Source organism: Scatophagus argus, chromosome 2 (genome assembly GCF_020382885.2).
Source record: "Scatophagus argus isolate fScaArg1 chromosome 2, fScaArg1.pri, whole genome shotgun sequence".
NCBI lineage: Eukaryota > Metazoa > Chordata > Actinopteri > Scatophagidae > Scatophagus > Scatophagus argus.
This window is the reverse complement of record NC_058494.1, coordinates 19,574,388-19,591,578: the sequence shown is the minus strand read 5'-3', so window position 1 is coordinate 19,591,578 and position 17,191 is coordinate 19,574,388. Positions and strand designations below refer to the sequence as shown.

Below are 17,191 nucleotides of genomic sequence, written 5' to 3'. Positions count from 1 at the left end.
GGCATCAGCCACTAAAGGAGAGACGGTCGATGGTTCAGTGCCGGAAAAGGGAAATTCTCAGGACCTGTTATCGAGCACTGGGTAGAGGTTTGTCTCACCAGACGTATTGATGTTGGCTCCTTGGTTCTTTGGTTTTCATTGTCATCTTAAAATATACTCATAAATCTATCGATCATTAATGTGCAATAACCAACGCCGTGACTGGGTTTTGAGGAGAGTGTAGTGCAGCCTTCTTGTTTGTAGATTTGGATAATAACGATGTGACCTGAATGTCCCTCAAGCAGAAGTGTGTGTGCGCGTGTGTGTGTGAGTATGGAGGTGGTTTAATTTAGTCTTATCAGTGTTTCCAGCTATTTCCATGCATGAAAGAAAATTGCTTTACTCAAGAATGTGGAAGTAATGAAAGTGCATGCAACATAATTTGCAGGTGCATGCAGATGTTTTTACATTCCTAAAGACCTTGTGGAGGTATCCTTTGTCGTGTGGTGCATTTGCTGAGGGATAAAGGTCGGTGGCTGAACAGAGGCCATGAACCAAGCCAGTCACATTTTCAGTCGAGATTTGAGTCGGAATCATTTTCCATTGATAAAACCGTGTAATAATAATTCAAAAATTAAAACTAAACAGAGCAAGTCGTACATTTAGTTTTGGGCGTGTCATCATAAAGGTCTTCTGCAACCCGTGTCAGACAGTCAGTCGTTACATCATGTGAGTATGGATGTGTTTGGGCATGCATGTGGCATGTTTTATTTGTGTGATGATGGTATAAGCAGAAAATAAATAATTTCATGGCTCTGTGGATGCCAGTGTCACTCAGTCCAGACAGAAATACTCCATCAGCTATAATCAGTCATCTTCTCAGGACCATGAATGTCTGTACAATATTTCATGACAATCTCCAGTAGTTTTTGAGATATTTCAGTCTGGACCAAAGTGGTGGATTGACCATTCTTGCCATCTCTAGAGCTAATCCACCAAAAATAAACAAGCAAGACAGAATGACCCAGCATGTTATGTACTTTATACTGCATTTATTCCTTTGCTGGAAATTAATTACGACGGACATTTAAGCAGGAAAAGTGTGGAACAGAAAAGAAGAAGCGGGAGAAAAGATGAAAAAGATGATAAAGTGTAGCAGAGGAGCAGGAAGAGATGAGAGGAGGAAGTCACGGAGTGAAGTGGAGGATGCTGGGAACAAAAGAGGAGAGGAGGCTGTGCTTTCAGGCAGCTGTGGCATCATGTCCTCAGTCTAATGCCTAATTTGGCTTGTGAAAGGACAGTAATGAGGGGTGGGAAGGGAGCACAATGTGCGTTGTTGTATTTCAGTGTAGGTTTTGGGACGACTTTATGTGTTCTTGTGTTACTGTTCTTCTGTTCTAGGAAAAAAAAAGCATGTTAGCTGTGGTTGCCGTGGACACACAGTGCACACACGGCGTCCTGCTCCCACATGCAGCAGAGCTGAGACTGAATGGCTTGTCAGGGATTATACTCAGATTAATCAGAGCACAGTGACTTTGCATCATACTGGAGCTGCGTGTGACTCAGAATCAGAGCGCTGCAGCTGTAATCTGTGAAACGTGCTGCATGTGTCAGACCAGACCGCCAAATGTACCATGTGACGGGGTCAGACATCCATGACTTCTCCTTGTTTTTGTCTCTCCTGGTCCTGATGTATGATTCTCACATTCACCCATTTAACTTCTTATTGCTTTATACTGAAAAATACCATCGTGTGGAAAAGCGGATACAGCACACAAGCTTTCGTTTTGGTCTAAACCACTACATCTTAGTATATGTTGTAATTGATTGTTACTAAATTTGAACTGTTATGTGTTGTAATTGCCCTAATATTATTGTTTACTGCGCAGCTGAGTGATGAGCTGGCACTTCATGTAAACAAGCCTCCTCATCATCTCCTAGACTTTAAACAATGCCAAAAGGCTTATGGGTAAACAAAGTTATTTTTCTGCCTTTCAGAGTTAATATGACAAACACCACCCACAGACTGAGCTGTGGATTAAATGCAAATAAAAGATTTAATTATAGGGCTGGCGTGGGCAGTCTTCAGCATGCTTGCATGTGGTTGTGTGTATTTGCAGCCATGAAGTTATGAGGTGTTTGCACTGGATAAACAGATAAACTGAATTTATGTGTTTATGTTGTCCCTATCTTAAAAAGTGGTGTGTATGTCAGCGTAAAACACACCCACACATACAGTATGCATGTACTGTGTGATGTTTTTTTTTTCAGCTGTTAAAGATCTATAATGTTGTTCCAGCATCCATTACCAGTATATTAATGTTTAATAAATGATGTATGATCAACCATCATGCAGTTTAAGCAGATATAAGTGTTGAGTGGAGTTTGCTGTATCAACGGCTAGTATAGTGAAAGTGTTGATCATATAAAATACACGTTCACAAGCCAAATTATAATTGTTGGCAAATATTATAAATATTAAATATTATACGTTAAAATTTTCCAGCAAAATGTAATGCATTATTTTCTTACGATTGGCATATTCCCTTAAAAATCTCACAAATTAGGTGTGGGTGTTTTATGTCTTTTCCACTTGGCGAAATTGCCAAAAGGGCCACCGACGGTTTTGGTTTCTGTCAATATGAAGAGGCCAAAAAGTAGATTTAAGTCCCGACACATTAAGCGTACAAGCTGAGTAAAACGCTCTTCCGGGGTTTGTTTGTACAAATAGTTTCTTACCGTGAGCACAAACGCAGACAGACAGACAGACAGACAGACAGACAGACAGACAGACAGACAGGACACAAAGTGTGTCATACATTGGGCCCAGTCAGTGTTTAGCATCAGTATTCTGGGTATCGTTTGTGTTTTTGGTCTGTCTGTCCCCTCCTGTCGTGACCTTCTTTATGGACTGGAAATCTAATCAAATCAGACTCGTGCTGAATAGCAGATAGTCAATATCAGATAAACAGGATGTTGGTCTGCTGAGGATTTTCAATTTTCTCCTCTTATAATGGCTCATGCCAGCCTCTGGGTGAATAAATATTGTTGTTTATTTTGGGAGGGACTGCTGCAGGGTGATTGAAAGTCTGTGGTGGTGTTTAGAGGATAAAGGACCTTTTCTTTGTTGATGCTTTATTGATTTTTGTGTAAAGGCACGGCTGCTTGTTTTGTCCTGTGTCGTTATTCTGCTGTCGCTGCAGGATAGTCAAGGCTGAAGTTGGAAGCAAAAATCATTCATCTTCATCAACGATGATAATGAATCTTCTTTCATACTAGGCAGCATTTTGTTCATCTCCAGTTGAGTCTGCGTGTGTTGAGTTCAGGGACATCAGTGTATCTATAGTGTTGGTAACCACAGGCGAAGTCTCTTCACTCCTGGTGGACTGTTTTCAGCTCTCTCCAGTTATTTCCCAACTCTCATCTCTCTAGTAACGCGTTCACTGTTTATTCAAACATTCATATTTATTCTGTTTATTTTATACTTAACCTTGACCTGTGCTCTATTGTATCCGCACTTGGCCTCACTCTTAAATGCAATAGTAAAATTATGCAAAAGAGTGTGCAACAGTGTTAGTTGTTCTCACTTTTTATGTGCCTTGTGATTATTAAAAATGTATTTTTGTTATTGAATTTTGCATGATGATTGAATTATGACTTAAAAACATACCAATACAGGAAAGAACATAAAGAAACATGTAATACGAGTATGTAGTTTCACAATGTGACCTACCTTCTTCAACTGACATACTGCACAGTGGGGGTAATAAACCTAATAATCTGATTATTGAAACCCAAGGTGATGTCTTCAAACTGCTTGCTCAGTCAGACCACCAGTCCACAATCTTAAGATATTCACACCAGCCAAAGATACGAAGGCGAACAGGCAGCAAATCTTCACATTTAAGTAGTGTGTGTGTGTGAGAGAGAGAATTTGTGTAAAAGGTCAAACACCTCGTGAGTAGGAAACACCAGTGAGGGTCTTTCTGCTGAGAGACACATGACAGCATCTTTCCTGCAACCCCCTCAGTGTTTCCGCAGAGCCTGAAAGGATAGAAAACCAACACCACGGCTTCCCGTGAGTCAAGAAGGCAGCAGATTTATAAAATGGCTGCCGTGTGTGTTGATTTGCCTGCTGAATATTTTAATCTTTCCCTCCCCTGATTCTCTCTGTGTACAAAAGCCTTAAACTGTTGACACACTACAGTCGCGGCGGATCACAGCTTAAATGTATTTTTCATTTCTTCAAATGTATTTTGAAGATCATTATATTTTATGTATTGGCACTTTCCCTGCTGTCTAACAGCAATGACCCATCACCTGCAATGTAATTGATTACAGATCAGATGTCACTCAAAACTGACAGTATGGGGAACACTTAAACAAAAATCGATAAAACTGGCACTAATTAAAGCTAGTTTGATGTGCATTTTGACGACCAATAGCCTGACAGAGCGAGCTGCAGTAGAGAACTATAGGCCTCTGGACTGTAAGATATAATAAGGATAAGTGATGTGTTCATGAAAGACACTTGCAGTCCAGGCAGCAGTCTGAGTCTGAGTTTCAATAGCTATCATCAGTACTGATTTTCAGTGTGTATTATCCAATACAACACTGTCATTACACCAATGCAAATGTAACTCAAAACACCTATTGGTAAACATTAACATGATATCACTGTGAACTTGCTCTTTAAATATATCATCAGTTAAGTCGAGTCCTCCACAAGCCTCGAAGCTCTGTCATTATCTCTTCTTGCATTTGAAATGGAAATTGCAGAGTGGCAATCAGGTACAGAGTAAGAGTGGGAAGCCGGTGTGTTGTTTAATGTGCGTAGCTGTGTGTGTGTGTGATGTGTCAGTCACTGTGAGGATCATTTATGAAATCATTGTTCCCCCTCAGTCTGTGATGAGTGAAAATGAGGCTTTGACCTCAGCCAGTAATGATCCCGACAGACATCTTTGAATATTGTTAAGATGAACGTGCTAATAGCTGATACTTGTGCAAATACTCATTATTTTTCAACAGTCCCATTTTGATGCAAAAACATGTCAGGTACCTCAGTCCCTCCTCCAGAGTCTTTGATGTTGCTTCTTTATGCAGCTACACCAGCGACGGCTGTTGCTGTAGGCGTGAATTTTTCAGGTTTCCATACGTTCATCTCGGGTCTTGTGAATGTGATATCTGGATTTTTTTTTCAAATTTGGTACAAACTTCCACTTGGACTCAAGGGCGAACTAGAATCTGTCCATTATTCAACAGCATAACTCAGGAAAAGAAGGGAAGATTGTGACATTTCACATGTAGATCGTCTGTGCTTCTATCGAACTTGTCGTGTGATAATTCAGTTCAATTCAATTCAGTTTATTTATATAGCGCCAATTCACAACAAAAGTTATCTCATCACACTTTCCAATTACAGCAGGTCTAGACCAGACTCTTTAATTAAACTGTAATACAGAGAGCCCAACATTCCCCTTGAGCAAGCACTTGACGACAGCAGCGAGGAAAAAACTGCCTTTTAGAAGGCAGAAACCTCGGAGCAGACCCCGGCTCAAGATGGGCGGCCATCTGCCTTGACCGGTTGGGTTGAGAGAGAGAGAGAGAGAGCGAGGGAGAGGGGGTGGGGTGTGAGAGAAGGCTCGCTATCAGTCACTGCATTATATCATATGAGTCTGTGCAGACGGGGATGTTAACTGCAATTTGACTGGTCCACGAGGCGGTAATTCTAGTTTATCCCTAATTTTTTTTATCCCTTATTTTTAAGTTAGATTCACAAGCATAAGCCTGTTATTCAGCAGCATCCCGCCACATTTCCAGTCAAACCTGGTTATTAGCAGCTCACCACTGAGCAATCACCTTGTCTGAGTTGTTCTAGCATGTTTTCAGACCTCTGAATCGCAGCTAAAGCAGATCTGGCGTGGTGCCCTTTGGTGGCTGTGAGCCAAAGAGTCCACCAAGTCAGCTTTTTATAGCTACCTAGCTACATTTTTGAAAAAAGTTGATAAACATTAATAAAATATTGCAGCTTCCACATGAACTCAAAATTGCACCTGTGAGGTTGAAACATGAAACCAGCTACCATGAACACAGGCTGAATGAATGACATGATACCAAATGGTAATTTATGGTCTGATTATGAGGCTATAATTACTGAGTCCACCATCAAGATTTATTCTGCCAGTCCAGAGATCAAACCAGGACTGGCAGACCTCAGACCACCCACTGAATCTTAATCTTAACATTTGACCCAAACGCATTTCAACCTTGAGTCTTAACCTAAAAGCGTGTCTTTGACACCAGGCCAAAATGCAGTTCAGCTCCCGGTTTCTGTTGCATCTCCGACCACACCAAACAGTGTAGTGACACACCATGGAGTACACTTCTGCATCACTGCAGTAAGGTGAGATGTTATAGGAACCTGCCATATTTATTAGCACTCTATTAGCATTATATTCAGTGTTTGAAGCAGAGATATAAGAACTATGAGGCTATTAAACAGTAAAGCTGTAACACTCTGTCTGATATGGAGGTGAGGAAGGATGTGGAGGATGTTAAGATGGACAGAGGATGTATGTCAGGTGAGAAAGATCCAAAAAGGAAGGCCAATGAAGAGAGACAAAAACAGGTGTTCGGTAAACAGGTGAGATTAATGAATAAGCAAGAAAGACAGTGAGTGGTGGAGAGAACTGGACACGTTGAGTCTTTCACACCTTGTGGTGGTTCCTGTGCAGACATAACTGAGCTGTGGTAAGGCTCAGTGTGTCACAGAAACAGTTTTAGCACGACAGCAGAGATACGTCCAGTGGAAGAGGCTTTATTTGCTTTACTTACGAACTGAGGCTTTTTCCACCGATTTCCAGAGCCTTCATACACAGGTCTGCTTAGTCATGCCATGAATTGTAAAAATAATAACGAACATGTTGACGTATGTGAATGTACAGCAAACAGATTCACTGATTTTTGTCAGCTGCATTGCAATGCACTCAATTAGGTTGTGCAGCTCAGCAAAATCTCGCCATCGTTCATGTTGCGTGTGCCGTTACTCATCCTCCATCTTTGTCTCATCATCATCGTGTATCCCAGTGCTCACACACTCTGGCACGCTTCTCTTGCACACACACACACAAACAGTGCCAGCTGGTTTCCTCTCCCCTTCATCCCCTATACTCCCCCCTTTTACCGAGTGGTACATGGACGGATTGGCGTATGCACACACATCTCCTCAGCTACAGACTCATCCCTGCTGTTACATAAGAGCCATGCAAGGGTTTACAAATCAGATTATAATAGCCACAGGCCACACACTCTGAGAGTGTAGAGGTCAGTGAAGCAACATGGCCAACAAGTGGACTGATGCTGGCATGAATGTGCATAGAGGAAACGGTGGCACCCCTGTCCTGTCTGGTTGCTCGTCCGATCGGTCTGTACGCAATACCTACCTGTTCTGCAGGTGTTGAACTGCCTAAACTGAGCAGACAGTTTTTGCTTCCACTCATCATAAACGCTTGTTTCTTGCGGTTTTGTAAAGGATCACATCCAGACATACCACTGAATTTTGTCCCCACTAACGCCACCTCAGGCATTGATGTTCTGCAGGATTATTATCATCCCGAAACAGCTGTAGTTGCAGCAGAAACCAGCCACCCCCACTTTGACTTTGCATACCAGGATTTACGAATAACAACCGGATTTTCTTTGATTCCACAAGGGCACAGGTCTATTCTTAGGACTGCAGGGACAATAATAGGTTTGCTTCTAAATTATGTATTAAATGCCTCAGTATGTGCCATTGCTTATTTTACAACGGCAGTGTAGAGTCCAGTTATGGTGAATGCAGCCGGACATATTGTTGAGTCACAGTCCTGCAGTGAATACACTCGGCGCAGTGTTTGAGGACAGCGAGGCCTTGAGGGTATTTGGAGGTGAGAAAAGACAACAGGGAGCGATAAAGACAGAAGCAGAAAGAAAGGAAATCTGAAAACGGAGAAAAGAGTAGACAAGACAAAGATCTTCTGGGCATTATTATGCAATTGTTTTTGACTTTGCAAAATCTGGCAGTTCGGTGTCATATTCCCTACTGACCGGAGCCTCTCTGTTTCTCTCCGTCTGTCCTAATTTACAGTCTTTTTCTTCTCTGATGGCATATAAAGTGAAAATGGAGAGTTTGAAGGAGAGAAAAGGGTGAAATGTATACCAGGTGTACAGACTAAATGAGAGGAGGAAATCCTCTTCCTCTCAGATCCTTCCCCACAAAGGCGGTTAGAGAGCAGGTAAGAGCAGAAAGGGACGGGGGTTGTTTTAACGCTGTCAGGAAGCGTCAGATCCTCCTGTCATTGTCCAGCAGCAGGGTCTGTCCTCCTAATAGCCTCACTAATCACTCCTGTCATTTTTAATCTCCCTCTTCCACCCGGGGCGTATTTAAAGCAGGGGCCTCGGTGTGCCCAGCCAGGATTAGACTAGTGAGCAGGAGAGGAGGGAGGAGACACAGCGAGGCTGGAGGGGGGAGGGGGAGTGAGAGCAGCAGGAGGCAGCAAACTCCTTGTGTGGCTCACATTGGATGCCATGTGACTGATGCTACTGCTAACAATACAGGAGTAAGTGCCAAAGGTGTAGGCTGGCACGGCGATGCACTGGTTGACGATGTGTTTTAGATTTGTTATTATTTCTGTATGTTTGTACGTCTGGATGGGCATACACATTCATACATATTTAATGAATATACAGAACTGCTCTAAATTTGCAAATTAAAGCCATTATGTTATTTCACAGTTAATCTGCATCATCAGGTTTAAATTTGTCCAGTACTTGCTTTATGACCAGATACCTTCAAATCTAACAACATTCCTATCAGCCTTAGCTGTACTTTGTGTTTATTAGTAAATGTTAGCAACACCTTTTCAAAGTACTTGGGTTGTACCTTTATGACAAATGCAACTTTTTCCACCAGCATAGAGCTTAGCAATTCTTCATCACTGAGATGAAGAAATGAGGATTGTTTTTACACAGAAAAGGTGTATCTGGCTTGAAAATATGTAGAATGCTGTAGTAAACATAACTAAAGCAAAGCATTATTCATTATTATGTTATGTCTGACTCGAACACTGAATATAAAAATGGACACAACACCAGAGCAGTTTAGTGCTCAACGTTTATTTAGAAAAAGTTTTTAGAGTTTGTCTTACATGACATGATGGTGTAGTATCGATCGCACTGCATTCTGCATTGAGTAGCATAATCTAATCCTGGACTTCCGTTTTAAAGCAACGACAGCTTTATGTGTCCGGTTGGTTTCCTCCTCAGCCCTTTAATTGTATTAGCTCGGGGTGTCTTACACAGGTGTTAAGCCCTCTCTCGTTGGGTTTGCCAGGAGTGTTTCCATTAATCTGTGTGGGCAGTTCTCTTTATAGCAAATAAGAGGCCGTCAGCCTGCAGGCGAATTGTGTCTGCCTATTAAATATAGCAGAGTGGGAGCCAATACCTGTGTATGGTCTGTCATTTTGCGATCGGTAAGATAAATTACTGTAAGTGTGGGATGAAACCCAAAAAGTCTGTGGCAAATTACACCAAGTTATTTATATAAAAATGTATCATACCAACATTAGATTAGTATCACTTCACAGGGAAAAAAAGCATGTTGATACCTGATAATATTTTTTAATAAATGTTTCCTTACATTGATATGAAATATAGGTTTTAATCCTGCCTATTTGTCTGTCAAATGTCCATCATCTGACCTCAGTCCCCTGGCTTGAGCGCCTATCTTAGTCTTATTTTTAAATGTAAATTACAATTTGAGTTAACATAAACAAATGAGAGCATCACAGCTCGTTCGTGTCATTGTGCTTAGTTTTACAGATTCTTCTGTACAGATCGTTTAATTTTGACCTCTGTTGTCATTTTCGATGGTTTTGAGACAAGTTCGACATGAAGACGGCAAGAGAGCTCGTCCTGCTGGTTGAGGATATTCATTATATACAAAATACTTTTCACCAGAGTAAAATCTGCGACTTTAGTTCCTTTGGGGCTGTGAGTGCAGAATCCTTCTCAGCAGTAAATACGGTGTAAGTTGACCTGTTACGTCATGCTGGTTTTCAGCTTTGCTACACCTTGTTTGTGTCACCTGAGGCTCTGTGAACACTGACAAAGTCTTAAAATATCCACTGAGAGAGTATGTAAGGACACACTCCACTGTCTGACCCCCATGATGATGCAAGTGATTTTAGGATGGGGAGGGAGGGAGGGAGGGAGGACAGACACCCTACAGCCTTGGGCAACATCTCTGGGCTCTTTTCCTCTCCACATTTAGCATCTTTATTTAAATCTAGTCTGATTTGGTTTACATGGCTGCCAGTTAGAGTGAGGAGAGAGATCTGAGGCCTTATGTGAACTAGACCCGAGGGTTTGTATCCTGATTGTTTTTTTGTTTTTCTTTTACCCGATGTTGTTTTTGCTGTTTTATCTTATCTGCTTGATGTTTATGATGGCAAGTCCGCCATTTTTGTCCAGATTAAAATATCTCCATTTTACTGGATGCATTCACGGTTTCCAGATGATACATCCTAATGACTTGATCCCTTCACTTGTCCTCCACCCATTTGGTTGTGGAGAGTCTCAGCTATTCTGTTGAAATGTCAGACATTCATGCCCCCCACCCCAGACGAATGTGATGAATGTAACGCGTCATCGTAAGGTCAAAATTTTAATTTGTTCAAGAGCTGCTGGTGTGGCTGTAGGCTCTTTTCTGTTTGTTTCATCTTGTCCCCCAGAGGCTTTGTGATGAATGAATATGAGCTTTTGTGTGTGTGTGTGTGTGTGAGAGAGAGAGAGAGAGAGGATTTTGTTTCTTTGGATTCATTCCACCCTGTGCACATCCATTTAGTGTAAAAGATCCTCACTTTATTGTTACATCACTTGCATTTAAGCTTCGCTGTGCTAAAATCGTGTATGTGCAGAGTCTGATACTAAAGGGTTGTTTCACATTCTTTTGTGAAAAGTTTCCCTGTGTTCATCTCTCATCTGAGTTTAATAAACGGCAGAGCACGAGTTTGCAGCGTCACGACTTGTTTGGAAGCCAGTCATAGTTTCATTTGCAGCTTGCACAAGTGTGATGCTAAAACTAGAAACCTTAAGTTTACACACACACACAATGAGAATGTACTCTTCAGTGAAGTAGGAGACATCTTGTGTCCAGCAGATACATTTTTGAAATTAACGACACTGGCATATTCATGGGTTCTGGATTTTTCATTGAGCAAAGAGGAGTAGATGTTATTTTTAACAAGATGTTTGAACTTCTTGTGGAAAAACCCTACTGGACACAAATTACTTTTCAAAGGTGAATAATTTATCTCTTTCTTAAAATATGGCCAGAAGTCATCTTTAGATTAAGTCATATTAATGCAGCCTTGGGCACAAAAGCTGCAATGAATCAGGAAAAACCTGGCAGAAGATCTGCAGTGAAGACTTGTCACTGCATTGCCTCTTGGCGTGGAGGCATCACGAATCAGCTGCGCGTGCGTTTATTCTCACGTATCAGCGCCGACTTCGGGCGCGTGAGCTTGTATGTGACGTCGCAGCCTGTGACGTCGCGGGTTACACATCACTTACGCCACAGCAGCCAAGTGCGTATTTCACTTATCCCTGTGAGGTTCACTTCCCACTGCTGCCACTGCTGCTTAGTTCACCTTGTGGTGTCCTTCCCCTGCAGGCAGAGTGAGTAAGAGGAGTGGGAGGGCTAAAAGAGAGTGATAGGTGGAGAAAAAAAGGGTGAGGTTGGTTGTTGAGTGAGGGAGTGACTATGGGGACACAAAGAGATCAGTTACGTGTGAAAGCACAGGGACATTGCTGGCTTACCACGAGGTTTTAGATCGCTGGTTTCTTGGGCATTAGGGGAGATTGGTGGCTTGGGTCACATTTACTTCATCAGTCATTAGTCCTGTGGTCATTGGCTGCGACATGCCAGATTGGCTTTTAGTGTCTCTGAGCGTGTGTGTATGTTCATGCATGTGTGTTCATCCTTGCAGGCATCTTCCTTCCATCACTGCATCAAATTGCCGTTTCCTCGGCTTGCAGCGATCAAACACAACACTCGCTCTGTCTTTGCGCTCCACGTTGTAAGTGTCTGTGGATTGAACATGTGCTGACAGCAGTCATGGGAAGCAGTGTGCACAGCAGTACTGTTCCATTTACTCAAAACAGCCACCAACAGCTCATTTTTATTCATTCAGTCGCTCATTCCCTGCCAAGCTATACTCATGTCCCCACAGGCACTGCTTGACGGGGATGTTTTTCATCCATTTAGCTAAATAAATAACTGACTTCTACTGGCTCTGACTGCCGAGCCGATCTCTATCTCCAAGCTAAACATATCATAGATGTGGGACACACAGAGACTCCCATCTATCCATCCATTTTCAATACCGCTTTATCCATGCAGGGACGGCGGCAAGGACTGGAGCCTATCCCAGCCGTAGATGGGCAAGACGAGGATCACACCCTGGACTGGTTGCCAGTCAATCACAGGGCTGACACACAATCACACACACACACCCAGGGGCAATATAGAGTAGCCACTTAGCCGAATGTACGTGTTTGTGGGACTGTGGGAGGAAGCTGGAGTACCCGTAGAAAACCTTCACAGGCACAGGGACAACATGCAGACTCTGCAAAGAAGGTCCCAGACTGGGATTCAAACCTGGAGCTCTTTTGCCGTGAGCCAACAGCACTAACCACTGCACCGCCATGTGGCCCCGCACAGAGACTCATAAATACAAATGTGGTTGAATTTGGAGCTGTGAGTACTGTGTGAGGTGAGTCATGGCTTCCTCCGATTCAGCACATGCGATTTCCTCTTCTTCTTTTTCACTTATCATTTACCACTTCTACATATTACTTACTGGTAGTGCTAACATTTTCTGAAAAATGTAAGTGTTCATGATGGAATTATTGTGAGTCTTGAGAAAATCGGTCCTATTTCCTGCTCAAACAAGCCATGAGAGGAGGCGGAAATGTGTTGATGAGTTCAGCTTGAAAACTGGTGGCTAAGAGCTTGTCCTTAAGTAGTCTGTGCAGAGTCCAGCAAGTTCTGGGGGTTAAATTGTTTCATAATTTGTACTAGGACTGAAGCAATTATTAGATTAAATGATGAAAGTTTGTGGGCAGAAAATATGTTTTTTTGCTTCAGTCATTTTTCGGACAAAAGCATCAAACCTTCTCTGAAGTTCCGGCATCTCAGTAATGATTTGTTCTCTTTCTTTGTTTTGTGTGGTCTCTGACTGAGCATGTAAACGTTCTATCAACTGATGGCAGAAGGTCAGCAATAGTCTCACCTGGTGCCCCATTGTTTGAAAAGATGTAGTGAAAATGCCCTCTACGCCTCTATTTGAAATAAAACACCTTTCCAGCGGACAAAAGGTGCCCTTACAACAGAGAAAACAGTATGTAAGCTGTCCCACATGCTGAAAACAGAAATCATTTGGTTAAGCACTTCATAGTTTCCTCTGTGTTGTTATTACAGAGGTGTAGTAAGTACAACATATGTGAATATAAAACAATAAATGAATGAAATAAAAAAGCAATTGTAATCCCAACCTTTTGCATTTGTAACTGACCTTCTGTGTGCTGGTGCCCTTTTTAATTCCCCCCTGAGTAAACCTTCTCCTCAAGTTTAAAAAATGGCTAAGATCCATTGTCCCTTTATGTGGATCTTGAAGCTGTTTTTTCACCTCTCTGTTCAACCTGGTGTGGAACACTAATCATCATCTTGGGTTGCAATATCAGGCTAAGAGAAAGAATGATTGGCAATATCCTCTAACAGCACCAAAATAATGACTGTCATTATGCCCAGCTGTTAGGCCAGAGCTCATCATTTCTCTGTCGCTTTTGAATACACATACCTCTTTTTATATATATATATATATATATAAGTACCAGTTTGTATGTAAAAGGAGGTCATCGTTTTTGTATGTTCATGTTATGTAAACATCTGAAACCGGGTTGTGATTCCATGGAGCTGTGGTCATATTGTATCCCAGGTGTAAAACAGTACGGCATGTAGACAAGACGGCCTGGATGAACACCACTGTGTGCATCGCTTGTGGTGGTGCAGCTGTGGCTCATTTTAAAGGTGTACTTTGGACAGCTGCACCTCCATCTTATCAGCTCGGTTCTTCTTTGTCTCCCAAAGCATTGAAGTGAGGCTTGTTTCCCCTGTTTTGAGAAAAAAATGAGCACAAAAGTAGTCAGAAATAGCAGGAAGGAAGTTACAGATGCTGAGACGATGACGCTATACCTGATGATCCAGGCAGGGGCAGGATCCTCCATGACAGTCAGCTCAAGGTGGATTTGAAGACATTGTGGTGATGTGTAGGTGAAACTAATGACAGGAAATGTGACTCCCCCCAAGTGTGTGCGCATGTGTGTCTTTTGCGTTGCTGTCAGAATATTGAGCTGTTTCACAAGTGGGATCAGAAGAGACTTTGCTAAGATGACTCATAGAGCACCAATCCTCAGAAAGTCTTACACTGCATAAACTACTGTCATGGGCTTAGCCTCATAAACCAGTCCCACTCTGCCTGTCACACATCAGCCCTCTATATGCCTCATCTTTACTCACATAATTGCACCCACTTCCATATTTCGGTAGCTTTAAATTTTGTAGGAAGACAGTTCATTCCCTCTCTTTTTACATTACCAGGCCAAGAAAAGAACAAATACATCAACAACAACTAAAAATGCATTCTGCCCAAGACGTCCATGTATAGTGTGATTTATTTTACTGGAGGAAAGACTTCATCCACTGACCTTAGCTTTCATAGTTTCTTTAGTCACGCATTGTGACGTTCCCTGAAAGCCTTTTTCCTCCCTCAGTCCGTCCTCTGAGGGCTGTGTCTGGCCTCGTTGTGTCACACTGCTGCCCCCTCAAGCCATCTGGTTGCATCACAGACTGGGGCTGGATGGTGGCAGAGGTGGAAAGATAATCAGCGCATAGAGCCGGAGTGAGAAGAGTGAGCGGACGGGAGCCCGGAGGAGTTATTTCTGTGTTTACGTCTGTCGCTATAAGGACCTTTAGCTTGTTGCTACCCATGACATATCTCTTCCTCTCTGCTGCTGCTGCTGCTGCAACCGTCTCCAGCAGTGATGGAGAAAATCTGCATTGCTGTACAGTGAGCCTGACGCTGTCATGTCCAAAGCAGGAGCTAATAGATTTTGATGGTCTGGCCTGCCTGCCTTTGTTGTTTGTGGACATATTTTCAGATGATTTGAGACGATGAGTAAGATATGAAAACATGTTTCTGCTTCAAAAAATTAGGGTTTATTTTATGTTTTTTTTTTTTTGGTCTACTTTTTCCAGTTTTCTTGTTCTTGTTAAACACTGAATCTTTATTTAAATCTCTGTGATCCCCTGAAGTACTTAATTGTACATTGCATCCAAAAGTAGACATTGCTTAATTTTAAAAGTTAAAAACAAAGCTGGGTACTATTACTGTAGTAAGTGTTTGACAGTTTTAAAGGCACGGGACAGCCATTGATAACACTTTAATGACAGCTTTATCCCGTTAAAGATCTTTAGCACTGATGTGAAGATCACTAGCGCACTCTGGCGTTGTTATCTGTGAAAATGAATGAAATTTTTCATCTCATAGAACAGCCAGGTTACAGCTATAAATGCATGGCAATATAAACATCATTTTGCTCTTAATAACAAGTCTGACTCACATATTTGCCACCGGTGCACCACCATTTCATCAAACTGATCAAAAGCTTCAACCCTAACATGTTCTTTTTTGTGTGTGTGTGTGTTCGCTTTGCAGAAAGTGAGCGAGAAAGTTGGAGGTGCAGAAGGAACGAAGCTCGATGAGGAATTCACCGAAATGGAAAAGGCAAGACTGAACTCTTTCCTTTACGACCGTGCTGACAGTTAAAAGCTTGTTATTAGCGGGGAGAAATGCAGGTTTCCAACCTTTTCTGCTGACAAATTACACATGTTCAGCATTGTTGATATGCATAATTAAACCCAACCAGAGTTTTGTTTCTCTCCACACCTTCAGTGGATATAAAATGGCATAGACATTCCTTATGTGTCAACATTTTTTGACCCCCAGCTCTCATGGGGAGTCAACAGAAACACAACCAAATCACCAGCGGCTGTAGTGAAGCTGCTCAGTGGCCAGCGGCTCAGACTGAATGTGTGAATGTGTGTGTTTGGTCTCGCCTCATAGTGAGACTTGGCAGTAATGGAGTGAAAGAAGAAAAAGAAGGTAGCTGAAAATGACAACTTGCTTTTACCTTGAAACCTTTGGTGGTTTTTCCCTCATTACTTTATGAAGCAAAAACTTAACAGCATGACAGAGAGATTCCCAAGATCCATCCAGAAAGCAGTTTTTACTCCAATTTTAAGGACTGAACTCATCAGCGCCCTGAATAACACATTGTCTGTTTTTCCATATGTGAGCAGCAGTAAGTACCTGTTTTTGAATGTGTCGTTTACACGCCTGTAAAGTGTCTTGAGATAACTCTGTTATGAATTGACACTTTAAATAAAATTGAATTGTACGCACATGTGAATGTGTTTACACGTGTAAATGTTATGTTTTAATATAGAGAGCAGATCACACTTAACAAGAAGACAAAAGCTCTCAGCTCTGCCTCTTTCTCTCTCTCTCGTGCACCACCACGCTGCAGGATAAAACAACCCTCTGTTATATTATTAGGTTTTTTTTCCTCTCTCACAGGCAGGTGGCAGGTTCATAGATCCAGTTTTATTGCTGTTATTTTCCTCTCATCCTCCACCAACTCTTTTCAGCCGTTACTTATTTTTGTTACAATCCACACGTTTTTTTAACATCCTGAGACCATCTCATGTTGTTTTTGTTTTGCTGTTTACAGAAGATTGACACCACCGCTCGGGCAGTGATGGACATCATGACCAAGACTACTGAGTATCTGCAGCCGAACCCAGGTGACGATTATGTGATGAACTGTTTATTTGAGGAAACATTTTCAAACTATGCTATATAGCATTTATGCAACCATGCACATTATATGTACATATGATCCTATAGTATACATACACAAGCTCATATACATAGTCACATATCCCGTACACCTGTTCAGACATACACTATATAGACAAAAATAATGGGACAACTGACACCATTACATCATGTTCTAAGTACACAGACCTTAATATGCAGTTGTCCCCCCCTTT

At 42.0% G+C, this 17,191-nt stretch overlaps 1 protein-coding gene across 6 annotated transcripts in view; it reads left to right on the top strand.

The window, feature by feature from the left end:
• sh3gl2a (SH3 domain containing GRB2 like 2a, endophilin A1) overlaps positions 1-17,191 on the top strand; it is a 33,772-nt gene that overhangs the window by 9,136 nt on the left and 7,445 nt on the right. For all 6 annotated transcript variants that reach the window (XM_046416459.1, XM_046416490.1, XM_046416475.1 and 3 more), the window contains exons 2-3: positions 15,795-15,863; positions 16,870-16,942. In XM_046416459.1, coding sequence (XP_046272415.1) covers positions 15,795-15,863; positions 16,870-16,942 — 142 coding nt within the window. The remainder of the gene's footprint in view (positions 1-15,794; positions 15,864-16,869; positions 16,943-17,191) is intronic.